General features: G+C 37.5%; 1 protein-coding gene across 3 annotated transcripts in view; it reads right to left on the bottom strand.

Moving 5' to 3' along the window:
• Positions 1–18535, bottom strand: part of SLAIN2 (SLAIN motif family member 2) — a 38189-nt gene that overhangs the window by 14320 nt on the left and 5334 nt on the right. For all 3 annotated transcript variants that reach the window (XM_080404122.1, XM_080404120.1, XM_080404121.1), the window contains exons 2-5: positions 9995–10143; positions 4108–4272; positions 2594–2755; positions 1044–1403 (exon numbers count right to left, since the gene is read on the bottom strand). In XM_080404122.1, the coding sequence (XP_080260248.1) occupies positions 1044–1403; positions 2594–2755; positions 4108–4272; positions 9995–10143 (836 nt within the window). The remainder of the gene's footprint in view (positions 1–1043; positions 1404–2593; positions 2756–4107; positions 4273–9994; positions 10144–18535) is intronic.

Here is an 18535-nt window from a genome sequence, read left to right as displayed (position 1 = left end):
CTTGAATAGCTAATTAAATTTGCAGGATTATCTTCCCCAAAAGCTGCAGCCTAGCACACTGATTTTCCTGATTAAAATTATAAAACTTCTTAGTCAATAAAATTCTGTGGCATAGACCTCTTTGCTATATTAGTAGGGGAAAAAAAATACCAACAACCCCAACCCAGAAAATAAACTGTTTAAAAATGCGTTTCTACATCATCTCTACTGCAGACATTCTGCATCCAGCTTACCTGAAAGATGAAAATAAGTAAGTTGAATTCTTAATCTCTAGATGTAAACTCTTTCCAAAGTTAAGATTTTATTTGCCAGGTAACAACTACATTTTAAAATGGGAATATGCTTGTGAATTTTCAGCCCAGTGAAAGGAGTTTCTGCCAGACTGGTACCAGGAAAAAGTACATTCAAGAAGCAAAATCGTAACAGGATTACATCATTTTGCTCTATGCTAATATAGTGTAATTGTGTCAAGTTTACCGCAAGCTGTATTTTTAATTATACAACAGCTTTGAGGTATCTAAAACATCCAAAAAATGCATGGCTGAAGGACTAATATTTTTCAGGCTGTGGTCATACTCAAAAGGTTCGGAGTCCTGCACTGCCAGAAGAAAGCATTCAGCTACCTCACAGGCTACAAGCACTCATAAATTGCCACGTTACTCTTATCTGACCACAGCTACTTTCCCTGCATTTTATTCTGTCATCTGCAAGGCCTAACCCTATTGGTGAATGATAGTTTCCCTTGGGCTCTGCTTTATTTTAGCGCATTTGCCTGCCAAAGATAGAACTTGGTCACCATGAAAGTCAATGACACCCTGAGTGACTGGATAACATCTAAAATAAACATAAGCCTATTGACTCATCTGACTGTAAAGGCTCCCCAGCAGAACTTAAGCTTTGCTTGCTCTGCTTTTTCTTCAACAACTCAGAGATTAAACCATGATGTTACACAGGCATATAGTTTTAGCACTGCAGACTGACCAAAATCCTTTACAGAAACTATACAACTACTTGTGTAATGAATTTGAGACAGAGATTTTTACCTTCACTTTTGACATTACTAGTCTGCAAATCTGTAGGATGGCCTTGAAGTGAAAGACGAGGTTGCTGTAAACGGCTAATCATAGGTTGGGGTGACACTCTACTGTATTCTATGCTTCGAGCAGGTGATCGGGAACGAGGTGAATTCCTTGGAGATTGTTTTGGTGAAGGCCATGGAGAACTGCGAGGTGATGGTGAGAACCTGTTAACAGCAGGGTGCACTGTATGATGTGTGCCATCTTCTTCATCTTCTAAACTCTGTGCATCAAGCTCCTGATCGCTGAATGTGCCTCGCCTTGTAGAATTGCAAGAAGAACCAGAACTACGCCGAGAAGCAGTTGCTGCATACTCTTGCCGGAGGCCTGGAAACAGTAACATTGTTTACTTGCTTCCAGCACAGAAATGGTTCAAACTAGAGACAGTGCATACAGATATCAACCTAGTGCTCACACTCAAATTTGGCTCACCTTAATTCCTTTCAGTTGAGGCATTACATTAATTCCAGATTAATAAAAAAAAAAAAAAAGTTATCTACCGGGTCAATGTCTTGAAAGAAGTAGGTGAGTTCATTCTTTCTCCTACTACAGCAATCATCAGTTTAGGTGTGTTGTGTACTTGTTCATCTCCTCTCGCAGGCTGGATACTAGCAACACAGGCTACACCTTAATTTTGATATCATGTAACATCCTATACCAATTACAGCAGCCACAATGAAATGTCTCTTGCAATTTGTTAGTAAATGTAATGAGAAAGCTGTGTGATAAGCTACCCCTGGAGAAACTAGAGTTGTTAGACCAGTGGTCTTTGAAGTGGGATGCATGCAAAACAATCCACTGGGGAACAGGGAAAAAATTTTACACTACTAATGTTTCTAAAATAGCATTTATTTCATCTTTAGCTCATCCGTTAATTTTTATTTTTGTGTACATTTGTGTACGTAATATATTAGCAGAGCAGTATGTGTATGTAATATATTAAAAATATGTATATGTTGGCCATTTGGATTTTTTTTTTTCAGAGGTGTACACAAAGTCTGGAGGCCACCTAGTTAGACAATTGAAATTACCACCACTTTCTGCAGTCTCAGAGGGACAAAAAGACAAAACTTCAATTAAACATATAACAAAAGAGAGATAACAGGTGCTTAACTATTATTTGCCATGTTAACTTTAAAATTTTGGTGATTTAAATCATGGTTTAAGCACTAATGTCAACAAGACTGGATTACATCGGGAAGGTACGTTATCTCCTGAGAAGACTAGTGGCAGGCAGTAGTCCAGTCTTAACAAGCATCCTTTTAGCATACACTATATGCTACAAATTCATATTCTCTCTGGCATCTTTTGTCCACTGTTCCTAAAGAACACTTCTGCACAGCACCTTCCTTTCCTTATCCTGGAGGCAGAAGTCCTCAGCCAGCCTTCTCAGAACTACATTTGCATATCCATAGTAAAATATACACCCCTTTTCCATTCCTGCTAAGCAAATGTTACTCTAGTTATTCAATAATAAAAAGATCAACTGCTCCATTTTCAGGATGGAAAATACTTACTTTCTTCCTGCATCCGTGCTAAAATTTGCACGTCTGTAACATCATTTAGCTTGTAATTAGACCCAATAGAGTCTTCATCCATCTCTGATGCACTTAATTCACTGTCCAGAGAGGACTGTGGACTTAGTGGAGGATTTCTATCTGCTGAACTTTTAAGATAACCTACAGAAAGAAAAAAAATAGGGTATGTTAACAAAAGAAAAGAAAAAGGCAAGCTGTATTTCCTTTCCCAGTAGAAAGACCACTGATCCGAAAACACGTTATGATAGAGACATTGAGTCTGGCAGACTTTTAAGCATTTGATTGCGAACCTAGGCTGAAAATATAATTTACACAAGCAGAGCTTGGCCAGTACCAGGTTTCAATTGCTATGAATTTTGCACAGCTCTTACAGACAGAGCAACTGTACCATTTGTGCTTCTGTTCTTGCCTCTGCACACAACCTTGTAAGGTATGTTTGACTATATCTATCTTGACAAGAAGGACTTGCTGATCCAATCCATATTGCTTCAGTTTGGAATGCTTAAAATAAAGTTTATCTGAAAATACTACCTGTTCTATGTAAACACCTTTGCCAAACTATAACATACGAGAAAAACTCTTCCCATTTGCTGCCTTCTGGGTGACATGCCATTGCCAGTTACATTTCACGTTTCTGTGTGGCAGGCAGATACAGCACTGTAGCACACAATACACAGCAGAGCTACATAGATTAAAACAAAGCATAAGTAATGGCTCTGGTGAATATACTGCAGTGCAGGCTTCTCTTTACAAGTCTACTGAGAACTACAGATAGTTGGATTGTCAGTGCAATGTTTTTTCATCTTCCCTGCAAGCTAACTTGAGTTGAAGTTTATATACACTAAGCCAACACTGATTTCAGAGTAGAGGTATGTTCAAGGCATCATTTCTCTGATGCAACAAAAGTGTCTTATGCTGCAGAATAACGGCAGAAAACATTGCCAGGAGTTAGCGTTTACACTGATGACTGCAAAGCCTCATGGAATACCTTTAATTAAAATACATGCTTCTTCCTTAGATTATATTGTTCACATCTCAGAGGTACTGAGTGACACACTGCATACCCAGTGTTCCAGCTAATAAGCAACAGGGGAGTTGCAAAGACTTTACAACTACCTGTAACACATAACCTTTAAACACCTACCATGCAGTTTGCATCCCAGTCAATTACAGGCCAATTCTAGAAGCCACTTACTTATGTTGGGATTACCCCACAGAACTAACACTATGTACTTTGGTCTGACCACTAATATGCATCAGTGATTTTAGGGACATGAACATCCAGAACAAACATTTTAAATCTACCTTATGCCAAAAAGTCTGTAAAAAGTGCTTCCTAAAAAGCTTAAATACTGCACGACGCAAACATTCTACAAAAGAATGACAAGGTTTTGGCGTCTGTCTTACTCTAGTTCAATGTTATTGTCATCTCTTTCAGAGTCTTTGTGAAAGGAAGAGGATGAAGAAGAAACCAGACACACACACACACTTACCTGAGGTACCAGCAGGCATGAGCTGTTTCACTAAAGCAGATTTCACTGGTGTTGAGGAGGGAGAGTTGAAACCACTGCTGTAGGGGCTACTAGTATTTGGACTATAGGAGCTCGCATAACTGACCGCGCTGAAAGGGCTGCTATACAAACTCTGTCTCTTGAGAGCTGTACAAAAGAGAAGAAAAGCGACAAATTATACTGAAGGAGCAAATGAAAAATGAATACAATACTATATGATATCTTCAGTGTGATTTCTGTACAATTCAAGCAGAACATTTCAGTCACTGAGATGTTTGTCAACTGATTTATTCATCTCCTAGATACAACTATACTGTGGAAGGAGTGGGAGAAGGCAAGACAAGATAGCGACAGATGTTTTCCTTGTAAAAATCAGATCCAAGATCACTATAACTGATCTCTTCAAGATGTTCAGTGTAGGCGTTGGGAAGGAGGAATGAAGCAACTCAAAAGACACTAGTAGCAAAGCTATGCTAACATACGCCCTATGCACAATTATGTACAAACAAGAGCACGCTATTAAGTCTAGTTCTCCAGAATTCACAGACCTGTCTAGGTCACACAATACTTCAACAGTAACTCCAAGACAGGCACCACAGAACTGGGCACTACCACCTACAAAATTCCCCAAAGCATATGCTAAAATGAAAACCATTAAACATGGCAAATGCTTCGTGTTTGTACTTCTGGGTACTGTGAACCTACAGGGCACAATATAAAGCAAACTGACTGTAAGATTATTCCCTTCTGTATACATCCTGCTCTAATGCTTTGGGATTTCTAGGTCCATGGGCTTCAAACCCACATACAATACAAGAGCTAAAACGGGGTATTTTCCTTTGCTATTTATTGTAAATATTTCTATGCTAAATTTTCAGATTACATGGCAAACAGTTTCAGTATGATATTGCAATTCCCCTAGTTGCCAGTGTATGATTTGTACAGTTATTTACATGACTATTCTGTTCAGAAATTTACACTTTATTTTAATATAATAGAAAATGAAACTTCAGTGGGGGAAGTGGGAACCAAAGGAAATTTGGTCACTTTTGGTAAAATTAGTTCCTTCATTACTGAAAATATTTTATGCCAAACAGAACTGTATTTTAACAAAGAACAAATTAGGATTGCAAGACATTAAACTGAAAGCTAGAGATCCCAACCTTATGATGTGTAAACCTAGATCAGATTAAGTTGCAGCCCACCTAGCTGCTAGAAACTAAACTAAGGCACAACAGTATTGAGAGTATGCATATATATTATAAACTGACAAGAACAGGCCAGGCAAACGTACGGCCATACACTCAAGCTGTTCTAAAGAAAAAAAAGCAGAGATGTAGCTATTCAAAGAATATTGTGTGACATTTAGTACTGAAAAGGGCTTCAATTAGTGTAGTAGTAATTAGGCTACCAGTAGTAGTGCACAAAAAACAGGGAAGGAACTAAAATAATGTGTTTATTAAAAATGCTTTTAATTGGTGTAAGTTGGGGGGGGGGTTAGGTTGTTGCAGGTTGTTTTGTTTGTTTGTTGTAATGTGTAAGTGTTAAAAAAAAAAAAAAAGCACCAACAAGAAGCCAAAAGAGACTACAGTTGCATGAAACGCTGCTTTCAGGAGCAAAGCCTGCTTCAGCTCCTCCTCCCACTCCACTCTTTGTCACTACCTCCTCAGTTGTTCAGTACAAGCAATGGCGGGGCTGCACGATTATCTAGCCTACTAAAGTGGATTTAGGTTAAAAACATCTACAGTATTCAGTATTTTAACTAACTGTATCAATGAACTAGTTTTTAGTAAGGCCCAAAAAAACTTTACCATCTATATGGACGGCACAATGCAGCACAAAGGCAGAAGCAGCAGAAATGGAAAGTTGACTTTGCAGCAGATTCTTTATGTAAAGGACCTCATGTGAAGATCCCTTCTGGAGTCGAAACTGATTAATGTTACTAGTGTTTTCATTAGAGTGAAAAGACAGTCATAGATAGAGGATGGAAAGTTTATATTCCACCTTTCACTGCAAGTCTTAAGTGACATGCACTGATTTCAGCAAGTAGTGAATTCAATGAATTCCAGCAAGTATTCTTGTTTACTTTGTATTCTTGTATTCTAGTTTGAGTGACTGAAGGGAAAACTCCATTTTATTACAAAGCTCAGCTAACAAAACCAGTAATTACAAGCTGGTTGTATTCTAGTTGACTTTGAGAAACTCCTTTGACAGTAAGTTGTTCTAGCTTTCACACAGGAACCCCAAAGCATCTATTACAACCAAATCTTTGTTTTCATGCCAAAAAAAAAATAAATTACTTTTCATCTCCAGCTGAAAATGACAGTAAAAACCCTTAAAATATAAGTCTGCATGAGTTTGCTGTTTCATACTTATTACAATTATTTTAAAATATTAACCCCAAATTAGAAAACAATTGCACTACTGTATAACATTAAAAACAGGCTTTTTGTACGTATCCATAATGATACAAAACATATGATCACATACGATTCTTTAGATGAAAGAAAGCATGCTTCTGTTACATATAAAAAGTATGCTTTGGAACATAATGACACTTTGTATGGTACAGCAGTTTTCATGCTAGCTAACGTGAACTTCTGCATTCCTTAGCACTGTGTATTTCCCCAAGAAAAAAAGCTGGATTCAAAAGATTTTTCTGGCCTAGAATTTCTAAAGTTTTTCCAACAGAGATTTCTGCAACTTAGGAAGATATTAGTATTTTTACAACTAGAGACAGGGTTTTTATTAGGAGTGTCAGACAACATTAGTAAGACTTAACTCACTTTAACGTTAAAATCATGCTATATTCGATGAAACATTGGCTTACACAAGATTACACAGTAGCTTTCAAAACATCAGAGGGGAGGGTTAACGCTCAACGTTTTTATTTTAAATTTTCTTTTATAGCATTCAGAAACAGTATATACCATCTAATTTATTTTAGTCAACATTTTGTTAAATTGGTCTTGAATCTCTCTTTTGCTCTAGAGAATAGGAAAATTTGAGTGCAAAACACTCATGCTTAGGTAGTTTAGAAGATCTACTGTATGAACCCAGTGCAGTTTTTCCAGCTAGAGAGCTGATATTTTTTGTTACGGTTAATTGACAAATTTATTCTAATAGTCCCTGTAGTAATTAAAAATAACCATTAACAAAGTCTATCACTGAGACCAAAGTTAACTAAATAACAGTTGGTTTTGAACAAGCTCAATGCTTGACTGAAAAGTCAAGCTCACTCAGCATGGAAAATTTGAGTTTTTAACACATACAGCCACACAGTTCTCCTACCAGCTATAAAAATGCTGCCTCAGCAAGAACAGCACTACAACCAAAGTTACTCTTTTCTAATTCTATGCAACTACATCTTAAGAAAGCATCGCTTTGAGAAATTCTTCTGCCTAGTACTTCTCTGTTCCTGCAGCTGCTTTCTTGATGTGCTCTACCCCATATGATTTTAGACCACCACATGGAAGAAGCCGTGGTTTCCATGCGCTCTTGCACTTTTCACCAGGGACTTGAAGCTAAGAGAGGTCTTTGCACCAGAATATACCTGAAGTTCCCTCTAGTCTGACTATGCTTCTAACACTGAACCGAACCTGCTCAGCAATTGTAAACGTGAACTAACTAGGGCCAAGGCACTGTGCATCCTGCATTCTCAGTAACCACCCACAGTCACACAGAACTGAAAGCTATTCTTCAGTCCTTCATTATCACGCAATGGAAAAGGTTACTTTTTAAGAAGGAAGAGGAAAAGGCAGAATACAAGCATGTATTTGAGACTGAGAAACAGCAGAAAGATGTTACATTAGAAAGACATTACAACAGGAACTGACAAAGAGAAAATAGTCAAGGCAAAAGAAACATCAACAAGGATTCAAGAGAGAAAGTAACAGTAGTATAAAAAGCCTTTCACTGAGACTGGAACTGAAATTGACAAACTGAACCAGTAACTAGTAATAGGTTATGTGATGCATCCATGAGGTACAAGCACTATGTATTTTACTATGTAAAATACAAACCTCAAGATATTCTAGAAGTTGCAGGGTAGGAAACAGACAGAAGGTTACAAGTGGCACGACTTGCCTTAGCCAGAGGAGCTTCCTGCTACCCTATAGCTGTAAATAGGCTGGTTGTTCTAAAGCACAATTTTCTTTTTGTTACAAATTCATTCTTCCATGCAATCTGCTCCAACCAGCAGTATTAGTGCCCATCTCTTGTACCACTATTTTTTCCTATTATTACTATAGATGAATTTTGGTATTCTTGCAAGTTATCACTGCCAGAGGCAGATTCTCAAAAAAACCCCCGAACAGGTAGAGTTGCCTAGACACATCATTTGAATAACCAAACTTTCAAGTTTGTCCATTTCATAGGGAAGCTTCCTGCCATTCTATTTCAACTACAACTGAATTTTTAAAGATATGCTAAAAGGTAACAGAGTTTGTGGTACTTCTGGAAGATTCAAAACCACTCAGTTTTGAAAAGTTAAAATGAAGAGAATTGTTCATGCTTAAGCTAACTGCTATCCAGTGCTAAATACAGAGTAGTATTCAGATTACCAAACTTGCATCATCATTCATAAATCCTTGTGATCTAGGTACTTTTCACTGTTTAGAATTTCAGTCTTTTGCCTGTAGCAAGCTACGCGTCATATTAACTGTTCAGAAAGATAATCAGAGACATTTGTCAAGACAGCATACACAAAGCACAAGAAATTGGTGAAAATGAAAGGTGACTCATACTCAAGGCATTTCCATCATTATGCCCACAATTTTTCTAAGAATAAGAAATGGACTCTTCATGTGATCTACCAGCAACGTTTTCAAATTTTATTAAGAATGCTTTTAGTACAAACCAGAAGAAAGACTGAATTGCTCCAGAAAAAAAATCCAAGAAGAGGAGAAAAAGTTACAGTCAAACTCAGCACAAAGTTTATGTATAACCATGTAAAGGAGCTGGTAGTTCAGAACACTCCTGGAACTGCACGTTCGCATATTCTTAGCTCAAATCCAGCCATTCTGCTAATTCCTGAAGATAAGTTTTAAAAAAACAGATCACACACAGTGCAAAACTGCAAAAAGATGGAAATACAGGGAGAGAACAGATATTAATAGCACAAAATAAAGTTATATCTCAGCATAACATTTTTAAAAAGGCTCTAAGAAAGAAATTAAATAAAGCAAGAAACCAGCCAGCCAGAGATTTCTAATCTGCCCTTCAGCATTTAGCTGCTGGTTTGACATCAAAAAGACTGGGAATAAAAGGGTGAAGAATGTGGGCTGAATTTCATCCTCACAGGGCAAAATACTCAGTTCTTCTCCAGTTTTGAATGTAAGACTAATTTGTATCAAGGAAGAATCACAAACTTTTTTTTAATCTGGCTGCAATAAGATCTTAAGTTACTGGGGATGGGAAGGAATCAATATTACCTCCCCAAAGTATTCAAGAACTTCAGCCTCTATTTCCTTAGATGAAATAGCTCATCTAGCAGAAAACTTAAGTCCTGTGTTAGCATGCTGACAAGCACCTCATTACAATAGTTTAACACAGGCTTCTACTTCAAAAGACAGACACGAAAACCTTCAAATTAAGGGCACTGTTTCTTTCTGAGAACTTCTGACCAAATTGTAGCTATGTAGGTAGTATAAACTCTGAAATCATGACTGATGGTCTAATGCTTCCTTTCATTTTATTCATACAGTCCAGAAAGTGAGTAGAATGAATTACTGCTTGCAAACCATAATGTAAACCTAAGAAAGAATTAACTGCTGCATCTCACCCTCTTATCTCACAACTATAAACTAATTCTGATTCTGTTTCAGAATAAATATGTACAACTTAGTGGCATTAGTATGCAGGAACTCACCTGACATTGTCTGTTCCAGCCTGTGGATCAGTGACTTCTTCGCACATTCAACATCAGGACTTGGGTAATCCAACACCTGCCTGCACCAAACTAATGGACTGACACATTTTTGCACCGGAGTGAGTTTCTTCTTTGGGGACATATATAACCTGAAAAGGGGGAAAAGAAAATGAAAGTCTATGCAGACAGACAAAATGAGCATAAGATCAGGCATGTAACAAAATACCACACACTACGCCATTCATATTTTTACGGTGTATCTACAGTACAATCCCAAAACATAAGGAAAGCACAAGTTTTACCTTTAACTATTTTGGATACAGTATAATACTGATAGCATATGGCTATCCGAGAACTACTGGCAAGAAGTGATGCCAGGGAAAAAAAAAAAAAAAAAAGCCTTCACTTTTCAAACACATTAACTATATGGACAATTTCACTATGACACTTAAGTGTACAAATCCAGATACTAACGTACATAGAACACAACTACCATCTCAGCAGCCTTGAACAAGAAACATTTTATATTTATTTATAATTTGTTTCCTAGCACCTGATCCTTTAGTTTTTCTCTGAACACTGAACAAAGAGACTATCTCTGTCCTAAAGGATCTCAAGCGTTAAAAACAAGGAACAAGAGATAATGCACAGAGGGAAACAATGAGATCATATTGTTCTGCAGGACATGCTGAGGCCTTTGCCTGTCAGCATCTCCATTCATTTATTTTAACATCAGCATTCCACGACTGAAGGAAGAAGTATTCCAGTTTAAAGGCTCTAGAAATTTAGCTGAAAATTTCTCCTCCCTCAACAAACAGATTGAAGTCATGAACAATCACACTCTCAAAATAGGGATATTTAAGCTTTATCTTTGGGTTAGAACCAAACTTGGAAATGTGGTTCAACAAAAGACAACAGTGAACTACAAGATCTTACAGCTCTAATTAGAGCTTACACATATGTAGAAACAGTTAAACGAGTGTTTCTTCTAGGAATTATGACAGACTTCGTACTCCATGTGAATATGGTTGTATACCACACACTGTAACTTAGGAACATTTGACAGCCTGATCAGTCACGCTTCCACACAAAACAGACAGGAAAAATTCTTGTTTCCTTTATGCCAATGACATTAGCAACACCAGTTATTTCCCACAGCTTCTCTCTTTACAAGATTATTAGCTGATCCTTCCTCTGTAATTCCAGAACTTGAACTCAGTTTGTTTTATAAACAGCTTTAAAAGATTTTTTTTTTAATTACTACCCTTCAAGGTCACTTCTTACAAAAGCTTCTCAAGAAGTAGGCTTATAAACCACTGCAAATATCGCACCCAAAACACCACTTTGTTTCGAGCATGCCTGAAACACTCTTCCTTCAAACACTGAAATTAGAAAGCTACGTTTGCAAATGCAGGAGAAAGGATTTTCATTAGCTGCCAGGTTTTCAAATGTGACAATGCAAATAGCCACTGCCACCTACTACAGTGCATGTGGCTTACGATCTGGCCAGTACCATGCTGGTTGTTAAAAATGATTTTGTAGAAACCCTTACAATCTTCACAGGCACTCTGCCCACAAGAAAAGCTAAGAGCCCATCACATATTTATAGCCCTAAAGATCCTTAGAAAGCACAAGGATCACTCAATTTTTACAGTAAATTACACAAACTGCTGTACTTTCTGTGATTATCTCCATATAGTTAAAAGTAATGTGTAACATTTACTAGCTCTCCAACACTTCAAATTTACTGTCATCTTAGCATTCACGTGCCTGTCCTCTTTTCTGTCCTAAGGTATGTTTACACACTACAAAAATGTCAAAGGCAACAAAGGCAACTTTTGTGCTCTACAGGCTAGACTCACTCCTAGGAAGTATGCTCTCCGGATAGCTGGCATGCTTTGCTGTGTTTGAGAAGTTCCAAGCGCATTTGAAGTGTTTACAGTGATACTCAGTATAACAAACAAGAAATTAAAGTGCATGTCCTCTTTGACAGACACACAAAAAGGGTATCTTCACCCAACCTAGAAGACCAATTAAAAATGCTACCTGATATTTTAAGCTCCAACACTTTTTTCTGCAATTTCCAATTATTGCATTTGTTTCACAAGTAGTTTATTTGCTGAAGCAATCCAGACTCACACTGTTCCCGCTTCTCCATCTCCCCTTCTAACCAAACATACTGCAGATTCTCCCACCTCTTTCCAGTTAACTGTTTCTCATTTAACAGCTGTTGTTTCACACCTTACATTTCAAGAAAAGACAGAACTCCAGAATATACATATTTCATACAACTGCACTACTTCATGACAAACACATGTACATTATGCAGTAACACAATGGCTTTTTCAGGACAGTTTCTTGCACATCATGCAATTATGAATTCTCATTATTTTAAAGCAGTGATTCTAATTTCACATCTGACAGAACAGCCAATCTCAAATTTTGAAATTGACTTTTAGTTGCTTTGCTTAATTTGGATTAAAACAAAAATAAGACCAAGGGCAAGGCTAAGAATCAAAGTGATGTTTCCACTACTACTTCCTCTCTTCCCAACAGCTAGAAGGGAACAAAAAGAACAGAAAGGAGCCTATGAAAAACGTGCAAACAAATTCACATAGGTAAGTGATCTTTGTCAAACTATTAACTCAAAAGATACAGGCCCTCCTTAGCTGAAGACTCTTTCCCATTTGTACCTGTTAATGCATTCCACAGCAATGCAACAGCACTGACTGGCAGCACAGCAACTTCAAGATTAAAGATCATACATAATAAATCACCTTCTCAAAAGAGGAAGTTGAAAACTATTACGGAAGCTAACAGCTTACAGTTACCACCCCTACTACAAATGTTAACATAACTAGAAATCTACACTTCAATTTCTCCACAAGAGAGAAAAGACTAATTCAGTGACACAAGGTCAAATAAAAGAAAATGGTATATAAAAAGAAGCTCAGGAGCTCTGATCTATTTTGAAACAGCATTAAGAAGCCCAGACACCGGGATTGCACTGCACACAGTAATACTCCCCTTCCTTCAGCTGTCACAAATCAACTATGCCACAGCAGCGCCAATCTGGAGTTGAAAGCAGCCAGGGGCTCTACTGACTAGTTCCAGGAAGAGCCAGCACAGAAAGGGAGAGCTTTCGACTACTGTCACTACAGGCATGGTGTTACCCTGGAACATCAGCCAAACGGGGCAAGCTATAGCACATTGCACTGGGACACAGCCCAGTCAGAAAAACACTGAGGTAGAAAGAGTATCTACGTAGGGATTACCTCACCTGAGGAACACCTCCCAGTACATTAAAATACAAGAGGCTAGTTGCCACTAGCATGAAACCAGAAGCCAAGATTCTAATCAGGAAGAGTCTTTTTGTATCAAAATCCTTCCACTGCACGGTACAATAAGGGGAAAACATGCAGATGAACATGAAGTCACAGATCTGAATTAGAAAGATGGCAGCAAGTGGAAGGAACCCGAGTTAGAGCTTGTTTAATTTAGGTACATTAAGTGGAAAATAGCAAGTACAATAGCAGCAATGAAGTAAGAGAATGGACAAAACATTATGCAGGCAAAAGCAGGATCAAGAAAGCAAAGTGAAGAGCTGAAGAGCAGATTGCAGGGGGGCGGAATGTAACAACAGATCACTATCAGTAAGAAATTCCCCTAAAATACAGAAGGGAAATTCCACAACAAAAAGTTACTAAAATTAAATAAATCAGGATACAATAATACTGGGCAGTCTTGAAAACAGACAATTTAGAACACAAGTGTCAATTTAAACTCTTTTAGAGCGATCTAAAACTTTGAGGAAATCCTATTTGGAGCAGTTCAAGTTAAAATTTAAGATGGATTTTGAGTACACAGCTACAGGTCAAGATTTAAGAATCTCTGGTTGTAAAGAAAAAATAATCCCAAAACACAAGTGACATTGCTGCACATGTCTGGCCCACAGATTTCCTCTTGCCTCCTCTCCCACCCCTGCAAAGTTCCTATCCTGCAGTTGTAACTGACAGACACGTGCTCAGCCTGTAATTACAGATTTAACAAAGTGCTTCCTGGTTCCGAGATGCACAAGTTACAGCAAACTCCAGGTCACCCAAAAATAAGATAGGAATACAACAAAAATGCTTTGGCAATCTCATTAAACCTTCAGCAGCACATCTGAACTACATGATGTGATTTTCAAGTAGAATTGAGGGGATTCACAAAGGCTGCAAAATGCAATTGGGAACAAACAACTACCTTTCTGTCACCAGCAATTCAAGGTAGTTAACCGTGCCCTGGCTAGTTGCTGGAAATTATAGTCATTATTCGCTTCCTCATCTCAAAAGAACATATTGCTTCTGAAAGGGATGTAGCATGGGAAACAGGGCCTTCAAAAGCTTTAAAGACTACTGTAACAACATCATGTAGCTTCCCTATATCTATTAACACTAACCCTGTATAACTGTGCACCAAGAAGCTTTTCAGAATTAATTTGTTAGAGCATTTATACTCTAACGTTGTATTGTTAATACTTAAATAGAACAGAGAACAGTTGAGAAATTTTGTGCCCTACTATACGTGTTCCAAAATAAAATTCTGCTTAATGCCTAGGCTTGAGAGCTCTACCAAGATCTACAAGAATTAGAAATGTGAATCATGTCAAAACAGACATGATTATGAAGTAAATTTCAGGAATACCATTAAGGCAATAAAGGAATTTCATATCAAAGCTTTCAGGACATCCAAGTATCAACCATGTTTAAAAGTCATAAGTATCACACAAGAAGCTAAAAATGGAAAAAAGTTCTTCCACAGGACTCTTCCTCCAGTCCTCAAATACGTTTCACAACAAACATGGGTATCTCAAAGACAAAGTCAAATGGAATATTATTTGACATAAGTAGTTTCACTTGAAAAACTAGTAACTTCTGCAATCCGTAGTTCTCCCACATGCTTCTTTTCACATTATCTTCCTAGTTTGAGGAGACGTTATCTGAAATTGGTTAAAACCCAACAACTTTAAATCTGATTGACATTTAATCCACCACAAAATGAAAAGCATCAATTTCTCTTTTACTTAGGTCACAGGGCAGAAATTGATCAGAAGCTGTCCAGTTTCCAAGAAACCTAAACCACATTAATACAATGAAATTTCAGCTGTTGAACAGGAAATACTACAATGTAATTACAGCAGTGGGATTTCATTCAGGTATGGCTCTATCCTAGAACACTCACCCTATACTTCACTAGCTCACTATGGCAAACTTTAGGGTTCCAAAACAACGGTGGTGCTCAAGGGACATCAGGCAACATGAGATGAAAGACAACCATTACAGATGACAATCAAATTTTCATCCTCTATATTTCAGAACAGCCACTTAGCCATCTAACCAGAATGGATGGCCAGAACAGAAGCCTAAACTACTACAAATAGGTGCCAATTTAATAGAAATAGCTGCTGAGTGAGAGTGCGTTTAATAGTAAAAGTACGTGCCTTCTGCTTTAACAGGATACACAACCAATCTGACTTCCTCAAAAACAATGAAAATGTTACTTTGAACTATTAAGACTATATACAACCCACCAATAATTTCAATTTAAACACACAAGTTAACTGCCTTCTGTTTGTAAATTAAGTCAGTCAGCTGTTAGCTATTTCAGCTGCATCAAGGAGAAAACATTCGTAAGCGCTAGGGTAGCTTTTCTAGTACTGTCATTTAAAGATGACACAACTGTTCTGAAGCTTGCTGAGCAATTACACTTACAAAATAGATATGCAGCAAGTTCTATACTATTTTATGCATGTACTGCACATACATTTTGAAGAATAAAAGCACTGTTTCGCTCACATTCAAAAGAAAGCTTCTCAGAAAGCTTAGATAAGTGACCATGTAACAAGTTACCACAAAGCAAGTTACAGCAGATTCACAACACATTAACTAATCTACAGTAATTAGCCACGTGTGCACATTTATTCTGCAATAAACTCAAGACAGCTCACTTAAAAAGAAGCATAGCAAGTCACCTTGCGTACTGTTACCAAGTTGTCTCAAACGTGCAACACATCCACACCCAACCTAACCAAGCAAGTCAGGCAAGGAGTGGTACACCATATCCCAACTCTGAAGATTTCTCCACTCTGGTCCCCTCTCCTACCCTTTCGTCTTTTTAATTAACTTTAAAAGACCTGTTCAGATTTACATTTTTTCAATTGTCAATTTGATCCAAACTGGTTCAAAACCAGCTAAATAGAAACACCCACAGAACAGATTACCAAAGTCAATGGTAACTTCTTGAGGAAGTAATTAGCAGGTCTAAAGCAAAGTCTCTGTGAACTAGGTACAGCTCAGCACTGTGTCCATGTGCGTATGTGCCTGCTTGCAACCTTCAGTACCCTATTAGGAAGCAAGCTGCAGCACATTAAACAGGATTCAGAAGCATATGGCCAAGAACTCCATCTAAATTCACTGAAATATTTTTAGTAATTTACCATGTGATTTGAAGATTGTCTCATGTGCTAAACTGTTCAAAACTGAAAACTTACCTGGATTTAACTAACCACAGCGAAGAAAAACATGGAGTCCCAAAGTTCATTAATACTGCAATGCTGTTTTAATAGCTAATGCTGCTGCTAAAGCAGCAGTATCAAAGTTTTTTTCACTTGTTCGTGATTTAGGCTAGTACTACCTTCTCCTTTCATTTTTCACTTTACACTTCTGCCTTGTGTAAACTTATCTAAAAGCATTTTAAGAATTAAAACCTAAAAATGAGCTGAACTCCTCCAAAATGTAGATTTAGAAAAAACCATCACATTTCCATATCGATTTCAGTCACAGTATCAACTGATCTAAAATTCATAGCTAAACTTCACAGGCACTAGTCTCGTGTGAGCATTAAGTGTAAAGCAATATAATTTTAGCAGTGAAGAAAACTATTTCTTCTGCTATTACAAGGCTGCAGACAATTTCATAATGAGGTATATGAATACATGGACTGAGAAAATGCCTGTATTACAGAAAGCAGAGAGAACAGAGATAACCAGCACCCTGCATCATCTATTATCTCCCACAGCAAGGTCCTTCTGAAATCAAAAGTAAAGACAATTCTAAGCTTCTCCACGCAGACAATCAAAACAGGCAAGATGAATCAATTTTTTTATGCACAAACTATGATTTACATTTCGTTTGTTTCTGTATTAGGTTTCCTCAGCTGGTAAGTCATCTTTGATTTCTACAGTGATATAATCCTATAGTTTAAACAGGGTTCTGCATTAAGCAGTAGCGATCCAAATCCGTTTGAACCTGAAAGAGTCCACATGAGGTTTAAATTTTGAGTACATTCACCCTTTTTTGAGTGACCCTGCATTACTGAAGCCTCAAGAGCAGGATCTTTATGAAACAGTTTAAGAGAAATCCACTTAACTCACATCATCCCTCTTCTTTTCACAGGCTTGTTTCTTTTTGACTGCTCCACTAGGCCTCTGAAAATTTCCAACCTCATTTAGAGCAATAGCCTCCATTCATCAAATGCACAAATACAAAGTCATCATAAGAAAAATCAAAGTCTTCATAAGAAGAAAAAAGGGTTTAGATATCTAGTGCCTCAACAGTTGCATTAAACTGTGTTAAGAAATTCCAGGAGCTTGATTTCCATTTTAATAGGGTAATTTGGAAAAAAAATAATCAATCTAGTCAAATCATATTTATCATTACATGTATACTATACCACGAAAAGACAGCTTTTTAATTACATATGTATTTCTTGATATGCATGAGAATAAGTAAATTTTAACAACTGCTCTTTTCTAGGTCTACACTTTTGTATACCAATCATTGTCCCATATGTGAGATTGAAAATTAGTCTCATAGTTCCTAAAATATTAGGAAGGGAATACAGGCACACAATAGACTGCATTTAAGTTATGATGTCTTTTAAGGACCGGAACTTGCATAGAAACATGACTGAAGCCACAATAACGACATAAGCAATGTGCCAAACACCTCACAACGGCAAGAGCAGCAGTCAGCAAACTATGCCACCTGCCCCATGAGCATCCAGAACTGCATATATAAAACCACAGTATTTACACCCTCACTGTCACAGTATGCTGTTGTGACATTAACTTTCATTGAAGAGATGCATTATGTTGTCCATGACTTAGGATTAATATATAAAATGATAACATCTATTGTCACTAGAATCCATGACATCCACAAATTTGCCATCCCACTCCAAGCTTACTGTGCAAATTTAGTCTATTCTACTTCCCTCAAGTGCTATACACCAATAGATTACAAGACATAAGCTGAGAAATTAGAGTAGCTGCCTTGCGCATACTCATCATCTGGAAGATGATGCCTTGTGTTAATTTAGTAAACTCATGTTGGATGAGAATAAACTTATGCTCTCATACTTCTCCAGTGGATCAGGCTGGATGTCAGTCAAATGACTTCTCCAAGAAAGTGCATGTGCTGTCTCCTCCCTGAGCAACTAAAACATTGGTCATCCATGGAATCATTCCAGGTTTTTAAAAGGTGTTTCTAATTCTTAAAG

The sequence above is a fragment of the Falco punctatus genome (assembly GCF_963210335.1).
Source record: "Falco punctatus genome assembly, chromosome: 1".
NCBI classification, from domain to species: Eukaryota; Metazoa; Chordata; class Aves; order Falconiformes; family Falconidae; genus Falco; species Falco punctatus.
This window is presented reverse-complemented; position numbering and strand designations above follow the sequence as displayed.